The following is a 26,772-nucleotide window of genomic DNA, read 5'->3' on the forward strand; positions in this document are numbered from 1 at the left end:
CTTATATGCATACAATTCACCGTTTGCAGCGTATGATTTCGTGGTTTCCAGCATATTCAGAATGTCATGCAGCTATCACCACTCTCTAATTCCAGAATATTTCTATTGCCCCCAAAAGACACCCCAAACCCATGAGCAGTAACTCCTGATTTCCTCCCTTCACCCCATCGCCACCACGAGAGCCGCTTCCTGTCTCTACAGAGTTGCCCACAGCGGACACGTCATAGAAGTGGAATCACACACTCCCCGTCATTATTTACATTTTAAATGTTCTTGCCCTGACCGGTTTGGCTCAGCGGATAGAGCGTCGGCCTGCGGACTGAAGGGTCCCAGGTTCGATTCCAGTCAAGGGCATGTACCTTGGTTTCGGGCACATCCCCAGTAGGGGGTGTGCAGGAGGCAGCTGATCAATGTTTCTCTCTCATCGGTTTCTAGCTCTCTATCCCTTTCCCTTACTCTCTGTAAAAAAATCAATAAAATATATTTTTTTAAAAAAAGAATAAAAATAAAATAAAACAAAACATGAGATGGGGTCTACCTGTTCTTGCAGTTTTCAGTGAAAAGGGCACCTTGTGCAGAACTCCCTCTGGAATAGAGTCACCCAGAGGGAGGGTCCAGGGGTTGGCGGGGGGTGTCTGCTCACCTGACCGGCCCCTCCCTCGCCCCTCACCCTACAGAGGCCACGCCAATGCACAGACCCTCCCGGCAAGTAGATGAGCTTAGACGGCGCCTCTGTTGCGTCCGTGGATTTATTGCTCCCTGTCAATCTTATGGGCTTGGAATGCTGCCTTATCGTCACTCTAATTCCTCTTTTTCTTGATTACGAGTGAGATGGAACATTTGTTTGTTTGTTTGTTCTTACTCATTATTCTCATTTTCTCTTCTTGAAAGTGCCTGTTGTTCATACGCCTGGCGCCCATTTTTCTGCTGCCTCTTTCTTACAAACGTTAAGGGTTCTTGACGTTCAGGGATATTGATGCAATTCTACCTCTAGAAACCTACCTTAAGGGGAGAAAGCTTCTGCACGTTCATATAAGGCATCGCATAAAAAGGATTTTCAGTAAAGCGCTGTTTATAATAGGGGGGAAGAGCAGGAACCAAGCCCACCTCTTCCTCAGAAGAGAGGAGGGCGAAACTAGGTTTATTTGTCGATGGTTACGATACAGTGGTTAGAACTAATGGGCTAAAGCTATAGACAGAACACAGATACAAAAAAAAAAAAAAAGAACACAGATACATCTAAAAATCAACGCTGAGTGGGGAAAATCGCATTTTGTAAAAAGGATGTGCAAAAGAGATAAGCGGAGGGAAGCGTCCTTTATATCAACCTTTACTTCCTGGGTTTCTTTTTTTTAAAATATATTTCATTGATTTTTTACAGAGAGGAAGGGAGAGGGATAGAGAGTTAGAAGCATCGATGAGAGAGAAACATTGATCAGCTGCCTCCTGCACACCCCCTACTGGGGATGTGCCCGCAACCAAGGTACATGCCCTTGACCGGAATCGAACCTGGGACCTTTCAGTCCGCAGGCCGACGCTCTATCCACTGAGCCAAACCAGTGAGGGCCCGCCTGGGTTTCTTTAAGTCAGCGCCTCCCCTCCAACGCACCGCTGCCCGAGGTGTGAACCTCATTCACAGTCTCTCACCGGGAGGACCCCAGTCTGCTAACGGGGCTCCCTGTTCCCAAACTCACCTCCCCCTCCTATATGTCCTTCCGTAAGCCACCAAAAATCTGCCTAAAATCCGACTGGGAATCAAACCGTGACCTCCTGGTTCACAGGCTGAAGCTCAACCACTGACCCACACCGGCCAGGCTAATTCTTTTTTTAATGGAATTGGTAGCCCACACCTGGGTGGGCAGGATTTGAAGCAGAATGGAACGAGAGGACGGAGTCAGGATGGGAGACCTGGGGTCCGACTGCCGAACTCCGCACTTTGCTCTTGCCCCTCGCGGTCAGTGGCTTGAGGGAGGTCTCCAGGCAGCACACACGCCACTCACTGAATCCCAGGTTCAGCCCGGCGGGCGTGGCTCAGTGGCTGAGCATCAGCCTGTGAACCAGGAGGTCACGGTTCGATTCCCGGTCGGGGCGCATGCCCGGGTTGCGGGCTCGACCCCCACTGTTGGGGGGGCGTGCAGAAGGCAGGCGATCCATGATTCTCTCTCATCATTGATGTTTCTATCTCTATCTCTTCCCTCCTCTCTGAAATCAATGAAAATTTTTTTTTAAATTAATATAAAGTATTGTGACTTTAGACAAACTATTACTCCTTCCTGAGCCTTCAATTCGCCACCGATAAAACAGGCAAGATACTTTCAAGCCCTGGCTTATGGCAAAGGCTACACTGAGAATCGCACAAAATATGCATGTTGTAACGCTTTGTAAGACGATAAAACACTACAGGCATCTAAGATCGTATAAATACCATCATCAGAAATGCCCTCTTCATATTAAGCAGCCGTCCTGGAAACTGGGAGCATGTTAAAATCATCCTTCATTTCCCAAATGCAGACTGGAAGTCATAGATGCGCTTGATTTGTGAGAGCCCGAGAATTTACACCGGAAAAAAAACACACCCAGAACCTCCTCCTCCATATGAGCCACATATGTGCTCTGTGAATCACTTTCATCTCTAAATGAGTAGGGCTTTCCTACGGTGAAATCTGTTTAAACAAACATCTGCTGGTTCCCAGACAAGTCCACCCCCCACCCCCGCCACACACACACACACACACACACACACACACACACACACACACACAGGTGGCCTTTGAATCTGTGGCTCAAAATCCATGCAGAGAAAACGCTGCCTTTGAGACGGAAGCCCTGCAGGGAGAGGGGGTGTCCTTGAGGGCTGGGGGCCTCCTCAGCTGGGGAGAGAACGTGAACAGGAACTCCGTTCCGGGCCAGGAAGTGCCCGGATTTAATGAGAGCGACAATGACTGCTTCATCACTGTCAGGGTGATCCTGATTGAAAGGGCACATTTTTTCCTGTTATTAATATTCTTAATCAAAGCATAAAAGGAAGCATATGTCTTAGTTGAATCAAGGCCCATTTTCTGTGGTTTGGTGTTTTTTTTTCTCCCTCCAATTACTCATTTTTCTGGGCAGTGGAATAGGGGGAGGCACAAAATGTAATCCCAGGGCCACGAATTCTGCCTTTAGCTTTACCCCAAGATCGCCCGGATGACCTTGGGCACGTGGCGGAGTCTGTATTGTGACAGAATCCACACCCACTCGTGCCAGCCAGGGAACGCTCTGCGACCATTAGCTTAGTCATCAGACGACTCCGAGTCACCAAATGACTCCAGGGGCTTGTCGGTCTGAGTAGGGTGTATAGACTCTTCTCTCTTCCAAGTGACAGGCTAATTGGTTACTTCCTGACTTTGACCTGAGATCGCATTAAGCTACTCCAGAAAAAAGTAGGCTGAGAAGTTAAGAGCGTCTTAGTAATTTTTGTAACACTGCAGGGATATGGCTGTAGGGGACAGCTCTAACTACAAAGGAAAACAATAGCAAAAGACTATACGAAAAAAGCAATCAAGATGCCCTAATTCTGGAACGTCTTTATGCTGTGGTGAAAGGTCGTGAGTGAGCAGAGGGGACGAGAGAGAGTGGCACGTGCCTGAAACGGAAATCAGGGGGACCGCAGGCCCCGTGGGCGGGCCCTGTCATTGGTCTTATAGAAACAGGGAGGACAAAAACACAAGATCATTGGTCTCCCTTTCCTGCCATTCTCAGTCGCTGGGGATGCCTTTCTGCTAGCCGGACAGCTCAGCTGGGCTCAGCGGCCACGGAGCCCGCAGCGCCCAGCCGTGAGCAGAGTGGCATGCCCATCAGGGGTGGATGGAACGGGCCACCTTCTCGGGGACAGTGAGGTCCCCATCCAACAGGGATGCTGGTCCACAGAAGATGAGTGGGGAGTGAGGACCTGGGCCTTTCTGACCTAAAGGCCATGTCTGACCCACACTGAAGATCATAAATTCCTTTTTCCTGGTTCATAATAAGAGAGGTTGGCCCAGCCGGCGCGGCTCAGTGGTTGAGCATCAACCTATGAACCAGGAGGTCACGGTTCGATTCCGGGTCAGGGCACGTGCCCGGGTTGCACGCTCGATCCCCAGGGTGGGGCGTGCAGGAGGCGGCCGATCAGTGATTCTCTCTCATCATTGATGTTCCTATCTCCCCCTCCCTCTCTGAAATCAACAAAAATATGTTTTTAACAAAAAGAAAGAAAGAAAAAGAAAAAAGAGAGGTTGGTTCAGTAAATGTAAGGAACCACATGTGCACAATGAGAGCACAAAGAAAAGTTACCAAGTTACACACACTTATTTGTACACACACACACACACACACACACACTCAGGAGACCGTACAGAAGTGAGACTTGGCTCCCCCAGGGCCTTCCCCCTTGCTGGCGAAAGTCTCCCTAAAGCCTAGGAAACCCCAAAAAACAGACGACTGGCGCGGCCCCGCGCGACACATCCCTGCCCCGCAAAGCTGAGTTTTTCCCCTTGGCGCCTACCTTGGCCTGGACGGCGTACGAAGCCAGCAGCACCGAGGCCTCGGGCGGGCAGTAGATCTTTTCATCCAAGATCTGCTTCTTTACCTGAAAGGGGCGACAGGGGACACGTGACACGGGGTACGTGGCCGTGAGCCGCGCAGCTGGGCGTCCTGATGAGGGCCGCCCGCCAGGCCGGCCTGTTAATGACGCTGACAAAAGGGTATGATTTTTTTTTTTTTTTATTGCTGCAGGCAGGTTGGGAGCTCAGGCGCTGAGCAGTTATTGGTGAGGCGGCCATGCGTGAGAACCCCTCATCGCTTCTGCTCACGATCAAGTGCTGAGGAGGAAAGACAGCTCATGGTTACAACCGAGATGAGCCCTGACCGGTGTGGCTCAGTGGATAGAGCGTCGGCCTGCAGACCCAAGGGTCCCGGGTTCGATTACGGTCAAGGGCACGGATCTCGGTTGCGGGCTCCTCCCCGGCCCAGGCCCTGGCCAGGGTGCGTGCAGGAGGCAACCAATCGATGTGTTTCTCTCACATCAATGTTTCTCTCTGTCTTTCCCTCTCTCTCCCACTCTGTCTAAAAAATCCATGGAGAAATATCCTCAGGCGAGGATTAACAACAAAAAAAGAGAGACACTAACATCTGGGCCGGGACAGAGGAGCGGCTCTGATGGGGGTTGCAGCCTCAGCCCCGCTGAGCGCAAGCAGCACCCGCGGGAATGGCGTCTACTTTCAAGTCTGAACACAAGAGAAAAGGCGGCGAGGCCACTGAGTTATGACTGCGGGGAAAACACCATCACTTTCGATACGGCCACTCTAAGGAAAAAGGAAGCAATGAAGTGGGATCGATTAAACTGTTAAGCACTCGTGAGGTCCAGGAAATATAACTCTTCAGCCGCAATGTTGAACGAACATATCTCAGGGCACTTAATTTCTTAGACGCAGCGGCGAGGGAGCCGCCGGGAGTGGGGGCAGAGAAATAAAACACGACGGGAAAGCCAGCTCTCCCTTCACAGAGGTCAACAGCCACCAGATCCACCAACGCAGCGAACTGTGCCTCGCTCGGCCGGCCGCTGAGACGCTCCGACGTCGCTGTGCGAGGGGAGGTTAAGCCAAAGGCGCCTGAGGCACGGCACCGCGTCCCAGGGCTTATGACGGCGCGAGGGCCTTCTGGGGCCTGGGGGAGCCTGATGTGCTCTCCTTCAAAGCAGTGTGACTTCCTCGTCCTTTGGTTTCTTTTCAAAGGGGGAAAAGCCACACTACAGAAAACCTGAAGGACTCCCCATGGAGCAGGACGTGTTGGGGTTGGGATGGGGGAATGTGTATGCATATGTGTGTGTGTGTGTGTGTGTATACATATACATATATATGTATGTGTATATATATATATATATATATATATATATATATATATATATACCCCTTTTTTTTTTTACAAGGTTCAATCCTCAGCCCCAGTCTGGGCACATGCAGGAGGCAACTAATCAATGTGTCTCTCTCACACCGATGTTTCTCTCTCTGTCTCTCTCCCCCTCCCTTCTACTCTCTAAAAATCAATGGAGCCGGACCGGTTTGGCTTGGTGGATAGAGTGTCGGCCTGCAGACCAAAGGGTCCTGGGTTTGATTCCGGTCAAGGGAGTGTACCTAGGTTGCAGGCTCCTCCCCGGCCCGGGGCCTGGTCGGGGCACGTGCAGGAGGCAACCAATCGATGTGTTTCTCTCACATCGATGTTTCTCTCTGTCTCCCACTCTTCCTAAAAATCCATGGAGAAATATCCTCGGGTGAGGGTTAACAAAACAAGCAAACAAAAAAATTGGGGGGGAGGTTGTTATTAACTTAATATTTCCTGAACGAATGCAATAGCCCAAGGCTTGAACTAATTGTTGAGCCTGGGCTACGTGACAGACCACCCATCTACTGCTGGGAGGTCATGTGATTAACACCCCGGCTGCAGTCTTCCCCATGACTGACAGTGGGCCCCTTCGGGCACACCAGCAGCTCCAGCGCCAATCACTGTAACTCCCCATGAAGACTGGGGAAGCTCCGATGGAGCCGTAAGGACACCAGCAAAACAGACAAGGTTTCCACCCCACCCCCACCCCCCACTGCGCCCTCGGACGGCCAGCTAGCTGTCTTGGAACCTATCGCTCCCAACGGATCTCCTAACCTCTTCGGCTGGGCTGAGGGATTACTTACGGAATGCCTCCTGCGCACTCCGTGAGCCCAGCCTTGAAGGAGCTCGGAAGCTATGAGGGAGGAAGGGAGAGCTGAGAGGATGACAGGCGAGGAGTAGCACATGGACAAGGAGTAGCATAAAGCATGACGTGCGAAGCTCCTCGTGCGTGGGGTGAACCGGGCGGCGCTGGCGTCCCGGACTCCCGCCTTAACGAGAACGGACGCTGAACTTCTGGGACAACTATTCTTCGTAAGACTCCCTTTCGGCTCCCTTCGCGACCGCTGAGGACTTTCAGGTCAGCGAGCAGAAAAACGGGATCTATTGTCAAAGAGGTTTCAAATCGGGCAGCTCCCTGTCCCCCAATCGTTCGCCATCACACGTTTGCCATTTCGCCTGACACCGCTTCCCGCCACTCAAATCTAGTCCTAGTCTAGAGGCGCTGTCCGTTCCAGAACCGAGGACCGGCTTTCTGGACGCGGGACCTTTTCACCGCGTGAAGCTCCGGGGACGACACGGACAGCCTTCCTCCCGCAGGTCACCCTGACGCCTCCGCAACCACCACGCCTGAGGGGGCTTTCCCGTCGTGAGGGGGGAGGGGGGAGCACGGACTACCGTACCTGCAGGAAGAATAGGTGCTGAGTGATCTCCTGCACCAGCTCCTCCTCGGCGTTCTCGGGGTAAAACTTGGCCAGGAAGTGGAAGGTGACCGGCTCTTCCTTCGAAACATCGTGGTCCAGCACCTGCGGGATCGCAGGGCAAAGACAGAACAGGCTACGTTGGCCCCTCTTCCCCCCACGCCCCATCGGAGAACCTCTGGCAGGGAGCATATAGATATTTTTTTCCTCCTCTAAATTCATCACATGCCCGGCCGGTGTGGCTCAGTGGTTGAGCATCAACCTATGAACCCAGGAGGTCCCGGTTCGATTCCCGGTCAGGGCGCGTGCCTGGATTGCCGGCTCAATCCCCAGTGTGGGGCGTGAGGCAGGCAGCCAATCAATGACTCTCTTCTCATTGTGGCTGTTTCTCTCTCTCTCTCTCTCTCTCTCTCTCTCTCTCTCTCTCTCTCTCTCCCTCTCCCTTCCTCTCTGAAATCAATAAAAATATATATTTAAAAAGTAATAAATTCATCACATTTCCCAGAGGTTGTGATTAACAGGAGATATTACTTCAAACGGCCTTTCTGAACCAAGCTAATTAATGGGTGCCCGAGGGGTGAGGAGAGCGAAGATGAAGGCACGAATGTTCTCAAGGCCGCAGAGATCGTCAACAATTATAAATGTCTGACTCCGAGGTCCTGCCGCCCTTTATCGTAGGCGGAATGTTTTTTCTAATGTTTTTGAAAGTAGTGGAATATTTCTTTATTCTCTTTTCTTGCTGCCAACAACCCCCAACATTCAGGCCCATATTGGAACGGAGCTTCGGACGATGAACTGAATCTCTGTCAAATCAGCTGAACACCAGCTAAGCAGGAGACGCGACACGTGTCCCTCGCGGCGACCCTGTGTTCCAAGGGACCTCCAGAGACGCCCCGCAAGAACACGTGGGCGCAGGCAGTAAGCCACTCGCCTTTCATATCCCAGCAACCCCATCCACCCCCCGAAAAGCCTGCGCCATCTGCTCTCCAGAACGAGTTTCCCTCCAGGCCATAAACATGCCATTAACATGGGTCACAGTTGATTTCCTTTGAGCAGCGAGGCACCGTGGCTCCTGATGCCCCCGGTCCGATAGCCATTTGGCCAACGCTCGGGGAGACGATTTAAATTCACTTCGCTGAGAACCACAAGAAGATACTAGGAAGCTTTGCTGTCTCTGGTAGATCGCTCTCCACGCCCCGGTCCAAATTCCAATGGGTGGACGGTTCCCAGGAGACTTAACATAAACCTGATCTCCGACAATCTTTTCTTTTTTTTAAATGTTTTTTATACATTTTTATTTTTTAAAATATATTTTTATTGATTTCAGAGAGAGGAAGTGAGAGGGAGAGATAGAAACATCAATGACGAGAGAGAATTGTTGACTGGCTGCCTCCTGTAGGCCCCCGACTGGGGATCGAGCCCGCAACCCAGGCACGTGCCCTTGACTAGAATCAAACCCGGGACCCTTCAGTCCGCAGGCCGACGCTCTATCCGCTGAGCCAAACCGGCCAGGGCTGATCTCGGACGAGCTTGCTGACATCGGCACAAGGTGGGCAACTTGACGTTCGAGATCACTGGGGAATTACCGTGTGGACTTTATAACCTGCGGGATTCCAACACGAAGTCTCAGATGAGTGTCCATCTGTCAGTAATGTGAACATGTGAAGTTTAGAGTCAAAATGGCAGAAGTCGGGAGGCTTTGATTGTTTATCATGCCATGTGGCAGATAATAAAATCAGGCTCCATTTGGGGTAAGAATCAGACACTGACTTCCTCTGAGATTCACTGAGAAACACATATGGCCCTGGTCTCAACCACCTTCGGGGTTAGGTAGGCAGGTAAGCAGGCGAGTATGTCTTTGTGTGCACGGATGAACCCACACAGAGGGCAGCTTCCCGGGCGATATTCACTTCTGAGCTGCGTCAGAACTGCTGGGAGCCCCCTTCAGGCCTCAGGGGCCCCAGAAAAATCATGAGGACTAAATGGACAGTCTTCCTTCATCACAGGGACCAGGGCAACTCCTTACTCCTTAGATCGCACGAATGAGTAGACTGAGTCGGGCCACGGTGATTCGCAAAAAGACTTTTAGCCCGGCCGGCGTGGCTCAGTGGCTGAGCGTCGACCTAGGAACCAGGACGTCACGGTTCGATTCCCGATCAGGGCACATGCCCCGGTTGCGGGCTCAGTCCCCAGTGGGGGGGGGGCGCGTGCAGGAGGCAGCCAATCAATGCTTCTCTCTCTCTTTCTCTCTCTCTCTGAAAATCAATAAAAATATATTTAAAATAAAATTTCATAAAGCACATGAGCCCCAAGAACATCTTTCTGCGACATGTATTCTAAGTAACGTCTGTCACTTTTATTCACAAAGCCTGACCAGGGGCTCCGTGAGCTGACCGGCATTAACGCCCAAAGCAGGCAGCCCGGTGACGACGAGGAACGGGGCCGGGGGTGGCAGCAGTTTCATGGTGGTGGGTTCTGCGTAGCCCAGGAGAGCCTGGGAGGGGTAGGAAACCCCCTTCTCTACCCCGGACCCGCCAAGCCCCACGGTGAGCAGCTGCGCTGGGCCCATGCGCAGGGAGGAGCCGGAGCACACACCCGCCCCTCCGGTCCCAGCCACTTGCGGCCCAACCTTCTTGTCCGTCTTGAGCCAGGCCACGGTGTCCTTGATCGTGTACTGCAGCCCGAAGAACCAGGTTTCCCGCAGCCCCAGGGTCCGGCACACCAAGTCGAACAGGTCCTTCCCTTTCCACTTCATCTGCAACACAGCAAACCAGGAGGGGGAAAAAAAACCGCAAAGAACATGGTGAGCACACTGTTATTCACAGCAGCTAAGATCTGGAAACAGCCCAAGTGCCCAGCAGGAGATGAGTGGATAGAAGAGCTATGGAATACGATGGAGAGAGAGAGAGAGAGAGAGAGAGAGAGAGAGAGAGAGAGAGAGAGAGAGAGAGATCTTTCCCTTTGGGACAGCCTGGATGGACCTGGAAAATATTCCGCCAAGTGAAAGAAGCCAAGCTGAGAAAGACAAATATCACATGATCACACTTATGTGTGGAATCTCATGAACAAAATAGATTAGCCGACAAAATAAGACCCGAAGCCGGGAGGCATGGAACGGACCGGCATACCTCGATGCGGGGTTGGGGGGACGAGAAGAACATATATACTTCTATGCACAGCCCATGGGCACAGGCAATGGGGCAGTGAAGACCTGGGGCGGGCGGGGGAGGGGCTGGGAGGAGGGGGGGAAGGAAGGGGAGGGAATGGGAGGCATCTGTATTACTATCAACAGTGGTGTGTGTGTGTGTGTGTGTGTGTGTGTAAGAGGCATCAATGATTCTCTCTCATCATTGATGTTTCTATCTCTCCCTCTCCCTTCCTCTCTGAAATCAATATATATATATTTTAAAACCACACACATAAAACACTGTGAGCAAGAGCCATAATCTGCCCGCACAGAAACCTTTTCTCTGCTCCCTCCACTCTCGGGTCCCAGGATGCGGAGAGGACGCGAACAACGTGAAGGCTTCCACTACAAAACCAGGAGCGGGGAGATGCCGACGGGAGCTGAAGGGCTCAGCCGCTGCTCACACACACGGTGCCTCCCTCGGGCAGCTCCCCACCGACCTCCGCGCCCCCAGAGCCCATTCAGGAAACCGGGAAACGCGCGCCCTCACCCAGGAGAGCCCAGCCTGAATCCGGGGAGGGGGCCAGCTTCCAGGCACCTTAATTGCCTTGAGATTTTGTCATTGACTTTTTTTTTTTTTTAATCACGACCTTGCCCTTTGATAAAAGGCTAGTGATCTGTTGTTTGCTTGTTTCACTTTGTTTTAAAATGTAAAGACTGGTTTTACCAGAACTTTTTTTTTTTTTTTTTTTAAAAAGCCACATAGGAAAAGAGGTTGTAAGCAAAGCCATAAATCATGGAGAAAAACAACATTAGAGATGGGTCAGTCCACGCTGATCACGCTGTAGAACTGAGGCCAAAGGGGAGGCAACCGGCCCACCATTACGCGGAGCATTTTCAGACTCTCCGCGTCTGAACCAGGGGACGAGCGGGGACCGATAGACCGTAGTGCCCGCATTCGACAGCCTCGCTTTCAAAAGGGCCTGAGCCAGCGGTTCTCAACCTGTGGGTCGCGGCCCCTTTGGGGGTCGAACCACCCTTTCACAGGGGTCACCTAAGACCATCGGAAAACACATCGATAATTACATATTGTTTTTGTGATTCATCACTATGCTTTCATTATGTTCCATTTGTAACAATGAAAATACATCCTGCATATCAGATATTTACATTATGATTCATAACAGTAGCAACATTACAGTTATGAAGTAGCAACGAAAATAATTTTATGGTTGGGGGTCACCACAACAGGAGGAACTGTTTTAAAGGGTCGCGATGTTAGGAAGGTTGAGAACCACTGGCCTGAGCAATGGCTGCTACACCCCTCAGCCGTCCAATCTCTTAGCTGGAAAAACAAGTTCCACGTCTTCACAGGGAAAGAAAATGCCCAGCGGTTTAGTGAATGTTGCCACCTTGTGGCTTTCGCGTTAAATCACCCAACCTGCTCCCATACTGCCCGTGGGCCTCGGCTCGCCCCCTACCCCCAAGGGCCCCCAAGTCCCAGGCGGGCATTCAGACGTAGCCCAGGTACAGTCCTGAGCAGGTGAGACACGTCACCGCGTCAGTGGGCGTAGCGAGAATGAACTTGGGACTCTGACAGCATCGCCGGACGCCGGAAGAACAAGGCCACTCGACTGCAGACCCAGCTCTCCTTCTGCCCTCATTAGACACCTCCACCCGGGCCCGGCCGGCGTGGCTCCGTGGCTGAACGTCGACCTAGGAACCAGGAAGTCAGGGTTCGGTTCCCGGTCAGGGCACATGCCCGGGTTGTGGGCTTGACCCTCAGTGGGGGACTTGAAGGAGGCAGCCGATCGATGATTCTCTCTCATCATAGATATTCCCGCCCCCCCCCCTCTCCCTATAATAAAATCAATAAGGAAAGAAAGAAAGGAAGGAAGGAAGGAAGGAAGGAAGGAAATCTCCACCCAGTTCCTGGCACACCGAAGGTGCATAATGAAAAGGAATGAGGGAATAATTAGGGTTTAGACGACTTGGTATAAAAGCAAAGAGGGAAAAAAATAAGTTAGGCCTCTGATATCCGATTGGCTTGAGCTAAACCCTGAGTCGACAGAGGACTTTTCCCGTAGGGCTTCTATTTTTAATATCTGTGAATGAACGGCGTGTTCTCTATGAGACTCTCAGCGGGAGAGCCCTCCCTCCCCCGGGCCTGCAGTCCAATCACAGAGCAAAGGAGCAGCCCAGATGGAAGGACTCCAAAACCGCAGCAGACAAGTGGCCGGGATGCGTCCTGGCTTTTGTCCTTCGCCGGAGCCTCGTCTCCTATCTGTCCTTCTCGCTCTGCCCCTGTCCCTTCCCTGGGACTTTAGTGAGACACTACAGAGGTCGACGTTTTAGAAATTATTTCACAGAGAATGAAATCAAATGACATTTTTTAAAAAATGATCCCTTTCCCCCTTTGCAGGGCTTAGGACTGCTCGTTGGCACAACGCATCCCGGCCTGACTACCGGACAAAGGGTTTTTTAACGCACGCAATTCAGGTTTCAATTCCTACAGGCAGACGGCACCGGAGAAATGTTATTTTGGAAAACTAGAAGCTTCAGGATGCTGATTATTCTCTTGTCTCTATTTTAAGCCAGGACACAGTCTATAAATTATAAATGACTACCTTTGCTACAAGATAATGGAACAATAAAAAACCAGACTTTAGCTTGGAGAAGTTAAACACCCCAGGGCCAAGATCAAAGTAATTCCAAATCCTCCCTAACTCACAGCCCCGGCCAGGCTGGGACACAGCACGGCAAGGCACCACGGCACCACGTCAACACCACGGCACGAAGGGGCTGCCAATGGGATGCGCGGGCATCTGAAGGAAGCTGCAAAAAGGAACGACAAGGGAATGTCCTGACTTGGGAGTTTAAATTCTCAAGCATAATACCACATTAATGCAAGTTTCTTGTATTCCTTCCTCCTTCTTTGTTTTTAAAATACAGAACTATCCCTGTTGAATGCAGAGCCGATGTCTTTGTTCCCAGGGAGCTGGCAATAAAGTGAGGAGAGGGGGGAAAAATTCTCACACTGATTCAAAATGCCCTGCTTGGATTTTGAACTTAGGGCCCTCGCTGGTCTGGCTCAGTGGATAGAGCGTCGGCCCGCGGACTGAAGGGTCCCGGGTTCGATTCCGGTCAAAGGCACACGCCTGGGTTGCAGGCTCGATCCCCAGATGTTTCTACGTCTCTTTTCCTCTCCCTTCCTCTCTGAGATCAATAAAAATATAAAAATCAAAAAAATCCGAGAATGTCCTAGTTGGAAATAAGCCTATTTACTGGGTCTACCTACTACAGATACACCCCTTTTTGTATAAATAAGGAAACTGAGTCACAGATCCGGCTAAAGTAGACCCTGACCTTTTTCACAGTGGATAGAGCGTTGGCCTTCGGACTCACAGGTCCCAGGTTCCATTCCGGTCAAGGGCATGTACCTGGGTTGCGGGCACATCCCCAGTGGGGAGTGTGCAGGAGGCAGCTGATCGATGTTTCTCTCTCGTCGATGTTTCTAACTCTCTATCTCTCTCCCTTCCTCTCTGTAAAAAAATCAATAAAATATGTTTTTAAAAAAAGAATTTGTTCTTTTAGGTTAACTCTCACCACCAACATGGTGTCTACCGAGCCAAGGATGCCCTGTTCAACGTGCCCTCCCCAAGGCCCGTGAGGCTTGCTTAGTCCTCCTAACTCGGGGTTCCACTTCTTTACAAACAAGAACCATGTTTTGCAGTGGCTCCAAGTGGTTCTCGGGACGCCCTGTGCAGGGGTGGGGGGGGGGTCTTGAGCTGCGAATGGAGCCTCCTTGGTGACAGCCGACTGACTCCCCGGGATGTGACCGTGCTCAGAGTTTCATCAGTGACCCGCTGTCCCGCGCCGATGCTGTGCCGTGATTCAGAACGTCTGAACGTCTCCCTAAGATTGTAGGCACCTCGGAACAGGGCACCATCTGCCGTGTCTCTATCCCCACCGTGTCCGGCCAAGCATGGACGCACAAGCCACGGCCCACGGCGGCTGTCCGCCGGAAGACCCGACTGCTTCCAGGACCCGCGAGCCTTGAAAACTGAAAGCAAGATGAACCTCCATCCACCCGCTCCCTCAACAAACATTTGGTAAACGTCCGACGTGTCCGAGCAAGAGCTGAGGGGCAGGGGCTAAACGGGGAGCAAAAGAGACGGCCTCTGCTCCCACAGACCAGGTCTTGAGCATGAACCAGTCAGGAACAAAGGGTCCCCTCCCTCGCCCCACGCGTGGAAACCAGCTCCAAGGTGTGGCTTTCACGCCAACACCGGTGTGGGTGCCGCCACAGGGACACGGAGCCTGCAGGGCCGCCCACTAAGGGACCCTCTGTCTTGGGGGAATGGGAAATGGCATCTAAACGGACTCCCGTGGTGGGAAACGAGCTGAGTGAGTGAAGGCTGGGTGTGGGGAAGGCAGGAGTGAGCAGGGAAGTGTGTTCCGGGGCAGAGGGAACAGCATGTGCAAAGGTCTAGAGGCAAAAAGGACCAAGAGGGCCAGCTAACGGCGCGTCTTCGTGAGCCATCTGACTCGGCCTCTCCCACGTGCACCGCGGGACACAGAACGTCGTCTGCGTGACTGTTTCCTCCTTGTCCCCGAGGACGGGTCATATCTAGGACCCTTCCAGAGATACAGGAAAGTTCAATCGTTATAAGAGACAGATGTCCCGGGACATCAGGACTTCACTCTTCCCGGGAACCAGTCCAAAGGGCCTGGGCCGGGGGTGGCTATCTCACGTTGACAGGCATCTCAGCTCGGTCCTGTCACGCTGCGACCGTGGGCACGTTACCGGACTTTCTCATGCTTCTCAATGGGGAGGATCGACAGATGATCTGAGCAGACTGATCTAAGGACTAAGAGCGCTGATACAATGAAAAGGCCCGAGGTAGAGACCTGCCCATCGGAAACACTCAGTAAATAAAGGGTAGCGACTCATCCATCCCAGCCCTGCCTCCGCTCCTGATACGCCCAAGGGGCACTGCTGAAAGTCTCCCAGTCCTCTTTCGCTCCATGGATGATGGATGACAGACGACAAAGGGCGCCATCAATTCTCATTGAACGAACCACGCCATCACTCATTTGACAAACATTTATTGAGCAGCCACTACGTCCTAGTCGTCGTGCTCAGCACAGGAGATAAATGATGAATTCGGGGCAAGACACTGTCCCTATTCACGTCGGACAGGGAAGACAGGTAAATGGATAACGGAAATGCAACCTGGTAAATGCTAACAGAACAGAGCGCTATGGGAACACAACCCAGGCCTGGGGCCCGTGGGGGCGGCGGGGACGGGGGGGCGGGCCTGCGCTGGGGAGCCGCTGTCTGAGCTGGGTCTTGAAAGCCAAGTGGGGTAGCTGGTCCTCTGGTGAAGGGGCTAAGAAAGCAGGCGGGGGAGGGGAAGTCACACCAGCTGGAGGCAACAGCGTGTCTGCCACTTGGGCCCAAGCTGTTACGAATGAAGGAATGTTCTCTGCACTTTCCTAGTGTCTGACAAGCAGCATAATCACCCTCGCTGCAGCACTGAATGCTCGGCGCAGCACTGACACGCAGCTCCAGCCCAGTGCGTGTGCCGGCTCCACGGCTGGTCAGCCACTGGTTCTGAGCAGCCACGCATCCCATCACAACACCTGCCAGGTCTCTAAGAAGCCACGGCCAGTGGGACGAGTCTCATGTTTACTTTTTTATTAAAATATTTCCTTTTCTTGCCCGGCCCGCACGGCTCCGTGGTTGAGCGCAGACCTATGAACCAGGAGGTCACGGTTCGATTCCCGGTCAGGGCCCATGCCCGGGCTGCGGGCTCGATCCCCAGTGTGGGGCGTGCAGGAGGCAGCCGATCACGATTCTCTCTCATCATTGATGTTTCTCTCGCTCTCTCCCTCTCCCTCCCTCTCTGAAATCAATAAAAACATATTTTAAAAAATAAAATATTTCCTTTTCTGACACCCGATCGCACGTACACTACGGAAAGGCCATTTTGTTTGTCACGGGGCCTGTCCTTTTTCCTGAACGCACTGCAAAAACAGAACGGCTCCTGGTTTTGATGAAACGTCCCTTTAAACCCGGGACGTGCCCATCTCTTCCCACCGGGTCCAAGCGCACAAACTGTCCCACGGGCACGACCACAACAGCTCCTGGCCTCGCCTCGGCCTCGTGGAGGGAAGCTGGGAGGCAGAGGCTCACTTTGCGGACAGAAAAAAGAGAGGTGGGGGGAGCGAGGTGACCCGCAGGGAGAAGAAAGGCAGGAAGGAGCCCTCACCGGTTTGGCTCAGTGGATAGAGCATCGGCCTTTGGACTCAGGGGTCCTGGGTTCGATTCCGGTCAAGGGCATGTACCTTGGTTGCGGGCACATCCCCAGTGGGGAGTGTGCAGGAGGCAGCTGATCGATGTTTCTCTCTCATCGATGTTTCTAACTCTCTATCCCTCTCCCTTCCTCTCTGTAAAAAAAATCAATAAAATATTTTTTTAAAAAAAGGCAGGAAGGAGCACAAATCTGGGCTCCCCGGCACGCGAGCTCCCTCCACGCCGCGGACCTCGAGCTCAAGGTGCCTTTCAAGCGTAGGGGCTCGTGGAAGTGAGGCCGGGAGGGCGACGCCTGGTGCTGTGTGGCTGTGCCCTCTATTACGTGAACAGTCCGCGGTGCTATTTCACAGACATATACTTGTGCCTGCACCAAAGACAGATGTGGATGAACTTTATAAACAGGACCAAGTGCCGCCAGCTTGTTAGTTTTTCTAGGGCCTGAATTTATGAGCTTTATCCAGAGTGAAGTGCTTGTCATTTATCAGCCCAGAGTGTTTCAAGTAAACGGCACTGAGCACTCAGCCTCCGCAGCCGGGATGTGGCCGGATGCAGCACTCACCTGCTGCAGGGAGCTCCTGGCACCGGCGACCCACAGGGCCGATGGGGGGCTGCTGACCAGGGAAGCGTGGTGAGTAACACCCATGACAGTCGTCTTACCATTGGCCGGTTTAGACTGCCATCTGCCCTGGCTGGGGTGGCTCAGTTGGGTTGGAGCGCCGTCCCATGCACCGAAGGGTCCCAGGTTCGATTCCCGATCAGGGCACACACCCAGGTTGTGTTATGGGAGGCAACCATCAATGTTTCCCTCTCACATCGATACTTCTCTCTCTCTCTTTCTCTCTCTCTCTCATCAATAAGAAAAAAAATTTTTTAAAGAAAACTCCTTTAAAAAAGTGCGTCAAACAGTTAGTTCCCTTACAGATAGAGCAACAGAAGGAACTGTGCCTCCCCCGGTTCAGGGCATGCAACACGTGTTTACCGTTATTCCAGAGACAGAAAACTGTGGTTTCTCCTCTCAATGTTTACCCCTGACTTTTGCGGTCATGGCTGGCCTACGGGAACTGATTCACTATAGGAGACTTGAGAACTGAAGATGCTAACGTACCAGATCCAAATACAACTTTTATTTGTCTGTTTTGAAGAAAAAAAAAAACAACAGATGCCAAATACCTCGATATCCAAGATAAACACAATCTAAAGAGTTATTAAAAATGATTTTGCTGTACAGCTAGTGAATAATGAGTCCCCATTAAAATATTATTTCATAAAAAAAATTATTTCATTAAAGAGGATAAAAAAAGTACGGCAATGCAGGAATAAAACCAGCATTCCCCAACTCAATGTGGTATCACCGTAACCCAGAAACAGGTGCTTGTGTCTTACAAAACAATCGTGCTGTTCCCTATTGCAATGAAAGGAGACACACTCCCAATTAGCCATTATTTCTCACCATGAGGGGCAAGGGGACCCTCCAAATAGAAACAGGATTTTAGCAAAAAAAAAAAAATTCATTTCTCTGGTCTACCAATCACAGCCCCCTATGCCACTCATCTAAAATCTCACAAACCTAAAGCCTCTTCTTTGCAAAAAAAAAAAAGAAAAGAAAAAAATCCCATCTCCACTCTCTTGTCCTGTCAATTTCTGTCATAATCAACCATAGCAAGTAATTTCCCTGCCCCGGTCCTCCAATCGTCCCTGTTAGGATGCGAAATCTATTGAAATGACTGGTTTCAAGACCTTCCACCTTGAAATGACTTCCTCCCTCTGTCAACCAATTTCCCGGCCTTGTTCCAACCCAGCCTGCCCCTTCCCGAGTCAGCAAAACGGTGCGCTGCCATTTATCCGTAACCAGGCCTTCCTAAGATCCATTTATCTCATCGCCGTCGCCCTCCCCACAAACCACACCAGGCCCGTGAGTCGGGGTGCACAGAAAAAGGAGGTGTCTGCCTCCCGTTCTGCACATCACACGCTCCTTGAGAGCAAGAGCTGCTTCACGTCTCCTCGAATCGTGCTGGCGGGCGGTGTTGATGATAATGATGATGATGGCAGCTCGAGGAGGCTCCTGAGCAGAGCAGCCTTCCAAGGAATGATTGCCGCACGAAGCCGGGGTTTAGGGTGCTCCTCGTTAAAATTGTAATTGCATAAAGTGGGCCTTGAGGTATAGCTTTTCCCCGCTCTGGTGACACAGACTGGTTTCCTCTCTCTAAAGACACCTTGGCCAGGAATTCTCACTCTCAGAGAACCAACAAGAAAAATTTCCACAGAACGAGAGAATCACAGCACTTTGGGGAGTCACAGAAGACAGGTTTTAAACGCTGATAAGTCTTTCAAAAGAAAATGTATTATAGTTTCTTGCGGGGGGGGGGGGGGGCAGTGCAGCAGGGTTCTTATGTCTGCAGCCCCTGGCGTGTTTCCTGCTGAAATAGAGAGCGGTTACGGCAGCCGCAGTGAACCCAGAGAAGAGATCTGCGTTCTGAACTCCCTCCCTCCGCCACGCACAAGCCTACACTCCAGGGCAGGGATGGCGAACCTATGACACGTGTGTCAGAGGTGACACGTGAACTCATTTTTTTGGTTGATTTTTCTTTGTTAAATGGCATTTAAATATGTAAAATAAATATCAAAAATGTAAGTCTTTGTTTTACTATGGTTGCAAAGATCAAAAAATTTCTATATGTGCCACGGCACCAGAGTTCAGTTAGGGTTTTTCAAAATGCGGACACGCCGAGCTCAAAAGGTTCGCCATCCCTGGGTTAGGGTGAGCCACGCAGCTCAACTGGGCCTCAGTTGCTTCGCCTGTCAATCTCTTACGCCCCTTGCAATGCCCAGATTTTATGATGCTATGAAAAAAAGATGATGAGGCCTGGCCGGGTGGTTCAGTTGGTTGGAGCATCGTCCTGTACACCTAAAGGTGGCAGGTTTGACTCCCAGTCAGGGCGCATACGTGGGTTGTGGGTTTGAGCCCCAGTCAGGGTGCACACAGGAGGCAACCAATCGGTGTTTTTCTCTCACATCCATCTCTCTCTCTCTCTCTTTCTCTCTCTCTCTCTCCTTCTCTCTCTCCCCCCGCCCCACCCCTCCTCTCTCTACACATATCCTCGGGTGAGGATTTAAAAAGACGAAGCACTTCAAACCCGGCTGACAGATGACAAAGCAAAAGGAAACAATACGATTATGGTGCTATAAAAGCAACAATACCCCCCAAAGCAAAGAAGACAATTTCTGTCCTCGGAATTGAGCTCACAACAGGAGAGCAATCACGGCCTTGTCAAAGAGCAATAAAACACCCGGGCCCGCTGCGTGGGGGAAGCCACTTCGCCTCTGTGGGCCCCGGCGTCCACAATCATCCCACGTGGCCCGTCCTTCAGGATTAACACCATCGGAGTCTGGGAGCCCGCGACGGTTTTGTGTAAACCATGCAGTACCTTTTTCGGTGGCTATAGTCATTTCTTTTAATCCTGGATCGCCCCGTTCGCTACCTGGAAATCATTTTCGGGGATGTACACGGCACTGAACACTTCACCGGTGTGTGCAGGCCCCGTCTTCTCCCCTTACGCGGGTTCTGCTGTTGCTAGCACGTGCCTTTCTCCAGATAAACAAGAGCTGACTTGTGATAATGAACTCTCTAACGTAACAAAAATAATTAACGATGCTGCGGAAACATAGACGGGCTTCGGCACCAAGTGTGCCAGCGCTGTTCGGCATTTATCAATGATGGCGCTGCTTGAAATACCCAGAATCCAAATTCTGCAGAGCTCCCAACAGGAAAGAGGAAACTCAGTGCAGACACAAAGCTAGAGTTCACACGCCCCATCTTGAGGGAAAAGGAGCAGACTACGAAATACAACCCATGATGAAGGGTTATCTGACTAATGAGCTCCGCCTGCCCTTCACAGAAACTGCACTTGGTCTTTCAAAGTGCATCCCTTCAGCCCTAGCTGGTGTGGCTCAGTGGATAGAGCGTCGGCCTGCAGACGGAAGGGTCCCGGGTTCGATTCCGGCCAAGGGCACGTGCCCGGGGTTGCGGGCCCGATCCCCAGGAGGGGGGCGTGCAGGAGGCAGCTGATCAATGATTCTCGCTCATCACTCATGTTTCTATCTTTCCCTCTCCTTTTCCTCTCTGAAATCAAAAATATATTTTTTAAAATATATAAATGAATGAATGAATGAATGAATAAATAAATAAATAAATAAATAAATAAATAAAAATGCATTCCTTCAAAAAAGTTCCTAGGACAACAGGACTGGAACACAATCCTTTCATGCCAATCAGCTCCTGCAGAACCCAGACCTTGGCCCGGAAAGAAATGTCAAAGTCTTCTGTTTCTACCTTAACCTTTGATTAAGCTTCATGTCATTCATGGTAAGGACACTGACTTGAACAACACCGGCCGGTGTAAGTACGAGTGGGCAGGACGGGTAAGATTTTCTCCCGCTGGAGGAGAATGACTGTGGGCTGAAGACTTTTTAAACACATTCATGGGTCTCACTGAATCTCACATCAGCATGAGCAGGCTACCAGATAAATACACGGTTTGGTGAATTTAAAAGCACAGCCCAGTTCAGATACGTTTAAGTAATGACTTGGGCCTTTCAGTTTTATCTGAAAGGCAAATGATCGCAATGACTGAAACCAGGAGACGAACATTGGCAGGATGCAGGGGAGAGCAGTCAGTTTGGCACTCACCCGCCGGAAGGTTTTGTGAATTTGCCAAAGCTGGGTCCAAATCTGGCACAGAAGCAAAAAGGAGCTGGAAGAGGCAAAGGGCCTCAAGGCCTTTGAGAAATGATGTGCTCTGACCCCACCTAGTGGTGCTGGAGCGATTCCTAACCTGGGACAAGCACCTTGAGCGACTGGAAGGTTTGATTAAAGATTTTTTCCCCCCTGAGTCAGCACTAGTTTGGTAATAAAGTTTTACTTGGTTAAAAAAAAAAATGTACTAAAACACGTGGATTCAGAATCTAAATCAGATGAAGCACAGGCAGGAGGACGGAAGGCATCGTCCTGAGAAGCCTGGCTAAAAAGATGAGCCGCTCTGAGAAAAGTCAGTTCTGGGTTGTTGTTTTTTAAGACCTCAAATGCTGCAACTTCTGGAATTAAAATTAAACAAGCAACAACAATGTGTTCGGACAAGAAAGCAAAACCAGCATGAATAACTGGAGAAGTCACCAAAAACAAAGAAAAGAGAAAATGTTCAAAATGACACATTGGGGACCGAAGAATGGAGAACAATTAACGATGACAGAAATAAGAAAAGAACCCTGTGCTCACAGTGGACCCCAAGCTAAACAGAGATCAATTACGTATCACATCATAAAAAAGATCCTTGAATAAGGCATAAGGTAAAGTTCATCGTAGTTAGACTATTATAACCTAGAAGGTCTACAATTACAAAGGTTTCCTTCTTCACTGTTCATCAGCACAGCACGACTGCATTCATCATTCACCCTTGACTTGATCTGCAGCACCCATGCCAGCCACGGCCACTGCTTAAAACCCCCATGGGAGAGCCCAGCAATAAAATAAGGTAGAGTCCATCTTTCTTCTGAAATAAGAAGAAAAGTTTCTCGGTGGCCTCATGTAGACTACTCTTACTACATATTACCAAGCAACAGAATCACCACCACTGCCCTCCTGGAGTTTACATTCTAGGAGGAAATCGTTTATGTGCCTAAATCTCAGGGCGTCTAAAATTTCACATCTTGCCCTAGCCAGCTTGGCTCAGTAGATAGAGCATCGGCCTGAGGGCTGAAGATCCCAGGTTCGATTCCATTTAAGGGCACCAAAAAAATATATAATAATAATAATAATAATAATAATAATAATAATAAAATAAAATTTCACATCTTACTGAAAATACCAGTTGTCCTTTCTATTTTCCCCTTTGGAAAGTTCCTTCTGTCACGGACAACTTCGTGTCCACGTGGACGTTGGCATTTAAACCTATCCTAACCCCACTTGGGTCTGTGAAAACCTCTGGGCTATCAACCAACACCAGGAGGAGGCTTTATTTCTCAATATAAGATAGAATCAGAATCTCGCACAACTCAATTCGGAGCAATTTTTCATATCTTCTTCCTGGTAGATTGAGTTATTAGAGTAAAATTCCAGCCTAGATAAGAAATAACAGAACCGTTTAGCCTCCTGGCAAATGACATTCAGCACCCACTCTCTCAAAATGACAAATATCAGGTCTTTCAAGTGGAAAAATCCTCCAAAGCATTGAGCCAACTGTGCAATGCAGCAAGCAGTGCAAGGAAGAGATTTCTCCCCTCCCCACTACCCCATCTCTGCGGCAAAATAAGTTTGAACTTATTAACATAAGGCGATACGTTAACTACCACAGGCTCTAAAATTGACTCCTGATTAAAAAAAAGACATCTACGTTTGACCTCGAGAAAGCCAAGAATTCCTCAAGACACCATCTCTTCTTCTTCTTCTTCTTCTTCTTCTTCTTCTTTTTTTCAAATGCATTAGCACGTGAATGTATAACATAATAATAGGGCAGGAGAGTAAGACCGATCGCTTCTCCGAAGCCGAGTTCACTCAGTCGTCATCGATCAAACTGCCGTTACTTCCAACGGGACATCAGAACATCATTTACAATCAGGTAAATTTTCACTGGGAATTTGAGGTTCCCTGAGATGCAACCGCCTGACAAATCACAACATGCCAGGGAACGGGGTGACCCGAGCCCCCAGACCAATGACTGTCCCTTTCTTTCTGCCCGGCCCTACGCATTCCATCCCTCCCGAGAACAGCCTTGCGGGGCCAGTAATATTCGTTCCATTTTACGGATGTGGAAGAGAGCTGAAGTAAGTGTCCTGCCCAAGCTTCAAGCAGTTTAGCTGGAACTCAAGGAAGTCTGTCTCATGTCAAAGCCCACGCATTTTCTCTCTCAGCTCTTGGCCACTCGGCGTGGTCCCTGCACCAGCAGCATCACTTGAGAGCTTGTTAGAAATGCAGAATTCTCAGTCCCACCCAAGAACCACACAATCTGAACCCCCATTTTACCAGGATCCTCAGGTCACTGATGTGTACTTTCAGGCTTGACAGACTACACACTTTAACATTCTGCCTCTCTGAATGTCACTACTAGGATCCCTTCCCATAGATCCCAAGGTGGTGGGTGGGATTTTTGCTTCCATATTCATGAGATATTGGTCTCTAGTTTTCTTGTGCTATCTCTGTCTGGTTTTGGTATCAGGGGAATGCCGGCCTCATAAAATGAGCTAAAAAGTGGTCCTTTCTCTTCTATTTTTTTTTGGGGGGGAGGGGGAGGGGGGAATCATTTGTGAAAATGTGGCATTAATTTTCTTGAAAATTACACTCTTCACTTGTAGGTCTATTCAGATTGTCTCTCTTTTTTTTTTTTTATTTCCTGAGGGAGAGGAGAAAGGCGTGAAGGAGGTGGGTAGATTGTCTCTTCTTGAGTCAATGCTGGTAGTTGGTGTCTTTAGGAATTTGTCCGTTTCATTTAAGTTGCATAACTATTTGGTATAGAACTGCCATTTTTCTTTTTTGTGTGTTGTTGTTGTTTTTTTAAGTCTTTTATTTCTCTATTCCTCCTTTACTACTTGCTTTTGCATTAAGTAAATATTTTCTAATGAAGCATTTAAATTTCTTTAATAAATTTTTCCACTATATTTTTAAAGATTTTTTAAAATATATTTTATTGATTTTTTTTTAAATATATTTTATTGATTTTTTTACAGAGAGGAAGGGAGAGAGATAGAGAGTCAGAAACATCGATGAGAGAGAAACATCGATCAGCTGCCTCCTGCACATCTCCCACTGGGGATGTGCCCGCAACCAATGCACACGCCCTTGACCGGAATCGAACCCGGGACCCCTAAGTCCACAGGCCGACGCTCTATCCACTGAGCCAAACCGGCTTCGGCTGATTTTTTACAGAGAGGAAGGGAGAGGGATAGAGAGTTAGAAACATCGATCAGCTGCCTCCTGCACACCTCCTACTGGGGATGTGCCCGCAACCAAGGTACATGCCCTTGACCGGAATCGAACCTGGGACATTTCAGTCCACAGGCCGACGCTCTGTCCACTGAGCCAAACCAGTTAGGGCTAAAGATTTTTTTAGTGGTTAACCCTAGGGTTTAACCATATAATCCTGATTTATCAGAATCAGCTTCAGATTTATATTAGCTTAATTCCAGTGATATATAGAAACGTTACTCCTATATAGCTCCATTCCCTCCCCCCTTTTTTGTAGTATTGTTACATATATTATATCTGGTAAAGTTACAAGCCTGGCAATGCATTGTTATAATTATTTACTTTATCATCTATTGTCATTTCCTTAGCCCATTATAGCTTTGCTCCTACCACTCCTTTGCACTATTATTGGCAAGTATATTACACATAGATTACATTTCTGTTATAGTCCCGACAGTATATTATATGTATATTTTACATAATTGCTTTTTAAATTAGTTAAGAGGAGAAAAATATGTGTTTATACTTTTTTTTATAATTACATAATTACCTTTATTGGTGCTCTTTGTTTTTCTTTTATGTGAAATTAAGTTACTATCTATGGTTATTGCTTTTAGCCTGAAGAACTTCCTTTAGTATTTAGTAAGGTGAGTCTTCAAGCAACAAATTCTCTCAGTTTTTGAATATACTGGAAAGTCTTTAGTTCACCGTCATCTTTGAAATGTCCTTTTCAATTATAGCCAACTGAGGCGGATAGAGGATTCTCAGTTGACAAGTTTTTTTCTCTGAGCACTTCACATGTGTTCTGCTGAGAAGTCAGCTGTTAATCTTATTGGGGTTTCCTTGTAAGGGGAAAGTCATTTTCCTCCCGTTGCTTCCCAAATGTGCTCGTCTTTGACTTTCAGCATTTTTACTATGACGTGCCTGCTTGTGAATCTCTTTCTGCTCATCCTCCTTGGCGTTAACTGAGCTTCCTCAATGGACAGGTCATTGCTTATTATAATGGCTACTTTAAAACCTTCTCGTTAAATCTGACATCTGGTCACTCCCACAGGCAATTCCTCTTGCTAGCTTTTTCCCATTGTCTGGGTCTTACTCCCCTGCTTCTTTGCATACCTCATGCTCTTGGGACTGGTGCCCTCCCCTCCAGGGCATGTTATCTGCTTATTTATTTGTTTAGAGACTGGCTGTCTTGTTTTAGTGACATCTATTTCCTTTACACAGTGTGGAGGCCATCTTTGGGTAGCCTAAAGGTTTTAGGATCACTCTCGTTCTCTTTCCCTTATCACACCCAGCTGTCAAAGTCCACTAATTGTGGCATCTTGTTCCATTACCCTATATAATAAAAGGGCAATGTGCAAATTGACCAAATGGCAGAACAACCGGTCGCTATGACACACACTGACCACCAAGGGGCAGACACTCAACGCAGGAGCTGCCCCCTGGTTGTCAACGTGCTCCCACAGGGGGAGCGCCGCTCAGCCAGAATCTCTCTCCACCTTGCTGAGCTGGGAGCAGGGAGGGCGATGGAGGTCTTGGTTCAAATGCCACAAATTTTCACCTTCCTTATGGAATGTTTACGTCTTTTTTAAATATATATTTTTAATTGATTTCAAAGAGGAAGGGGGAGAGAGAGAGAGAGAGAAACATCAATGAGGAGAGAGAATCACTGATCGGCTGCCTCCTGCACGCCCCATACTAGGGAAGGAGCCTGCAACCTGGGCATGTGCCCCGACCGGGAATCGAACCGTGACCTCCTGGTTCCTAGGTCGATGCTCAACCACTTGAGCCAAACCAGCTAGGGCTGTTTATGTATATTTTTAATAGATATTTCTTCACTTGATGCATGCCCCTATCATTCCTAGAGGGTTTAAAGTATTTTTAAAAAATAATTTTCACCAGTTTTACAGAGAACCAGGTCAGTGGAACTCCTCCCGCTGAAAGTTAGTCCTGTCTACAGCTGCTTCGGGGCTACAAGGGTACAGCTGAAGAGCTGTGTGGTTGCAGCTGAGACCGTATGGCCTGTGAAGCTGAAAATATGTATCATGGGGGCCTT

At 49.5% G+C, this 26,772-nt stretch overlaps 1 protein-coding gene across 5 annotated transcripts in view; it reads right to left on the bottom strand.

Annotated features, from left to right (window-relative positions):
* The window catches only part of NF2 (neurofibromin 2), a 67,028-nt gene that overhangs the window by 38,904 nt on the left and 1,352 nt on the right, over nt 1-26,772 (bottom strand). For 3 of the 5 annotated variants that reach the window (XM_036353684.1, XM_036353685.1, XM_036353688.1), the window contains exons 2-4: nt 9,946-10,071; nt 7,299-7,421; nt 4,523-4,606 (exon numbers count right to left, since the gene is read on the bottom strand). In XM_036353684.1, coding sequence (XP_036209577.1) covers nt 4,523-4,606; nt 7,299-7,421; nt 9,946-10,071 — 333 coding nt within the window. The remainder of the gene's footprint in view (nt 1-4,522; nt 4,607-7,298; nt 7,422-9,945; nt 10,072-26,772) is intronic. The other 2 variants (XM_036353686.1, XM_036353687.1) reach the window with 1 other exon arrangement.

This window comes from Myotis myotis, unplaced genomic scaffold (assembly GCF_014108235.1).
Source record: "Myotis myotis isolate mMyoMyo1 unplaced genomic scaffold, mMyoMyo1.p scaffold_m19_p_20, whole genome shotgun sequence".
NCBI classification, from domain to species: domain Eukaryota; kingdom Metazoa; phylum Chordata; class Mammalia; order Chiroptera; family Vespertilionidae; genus Myotis; species Myotis myotis.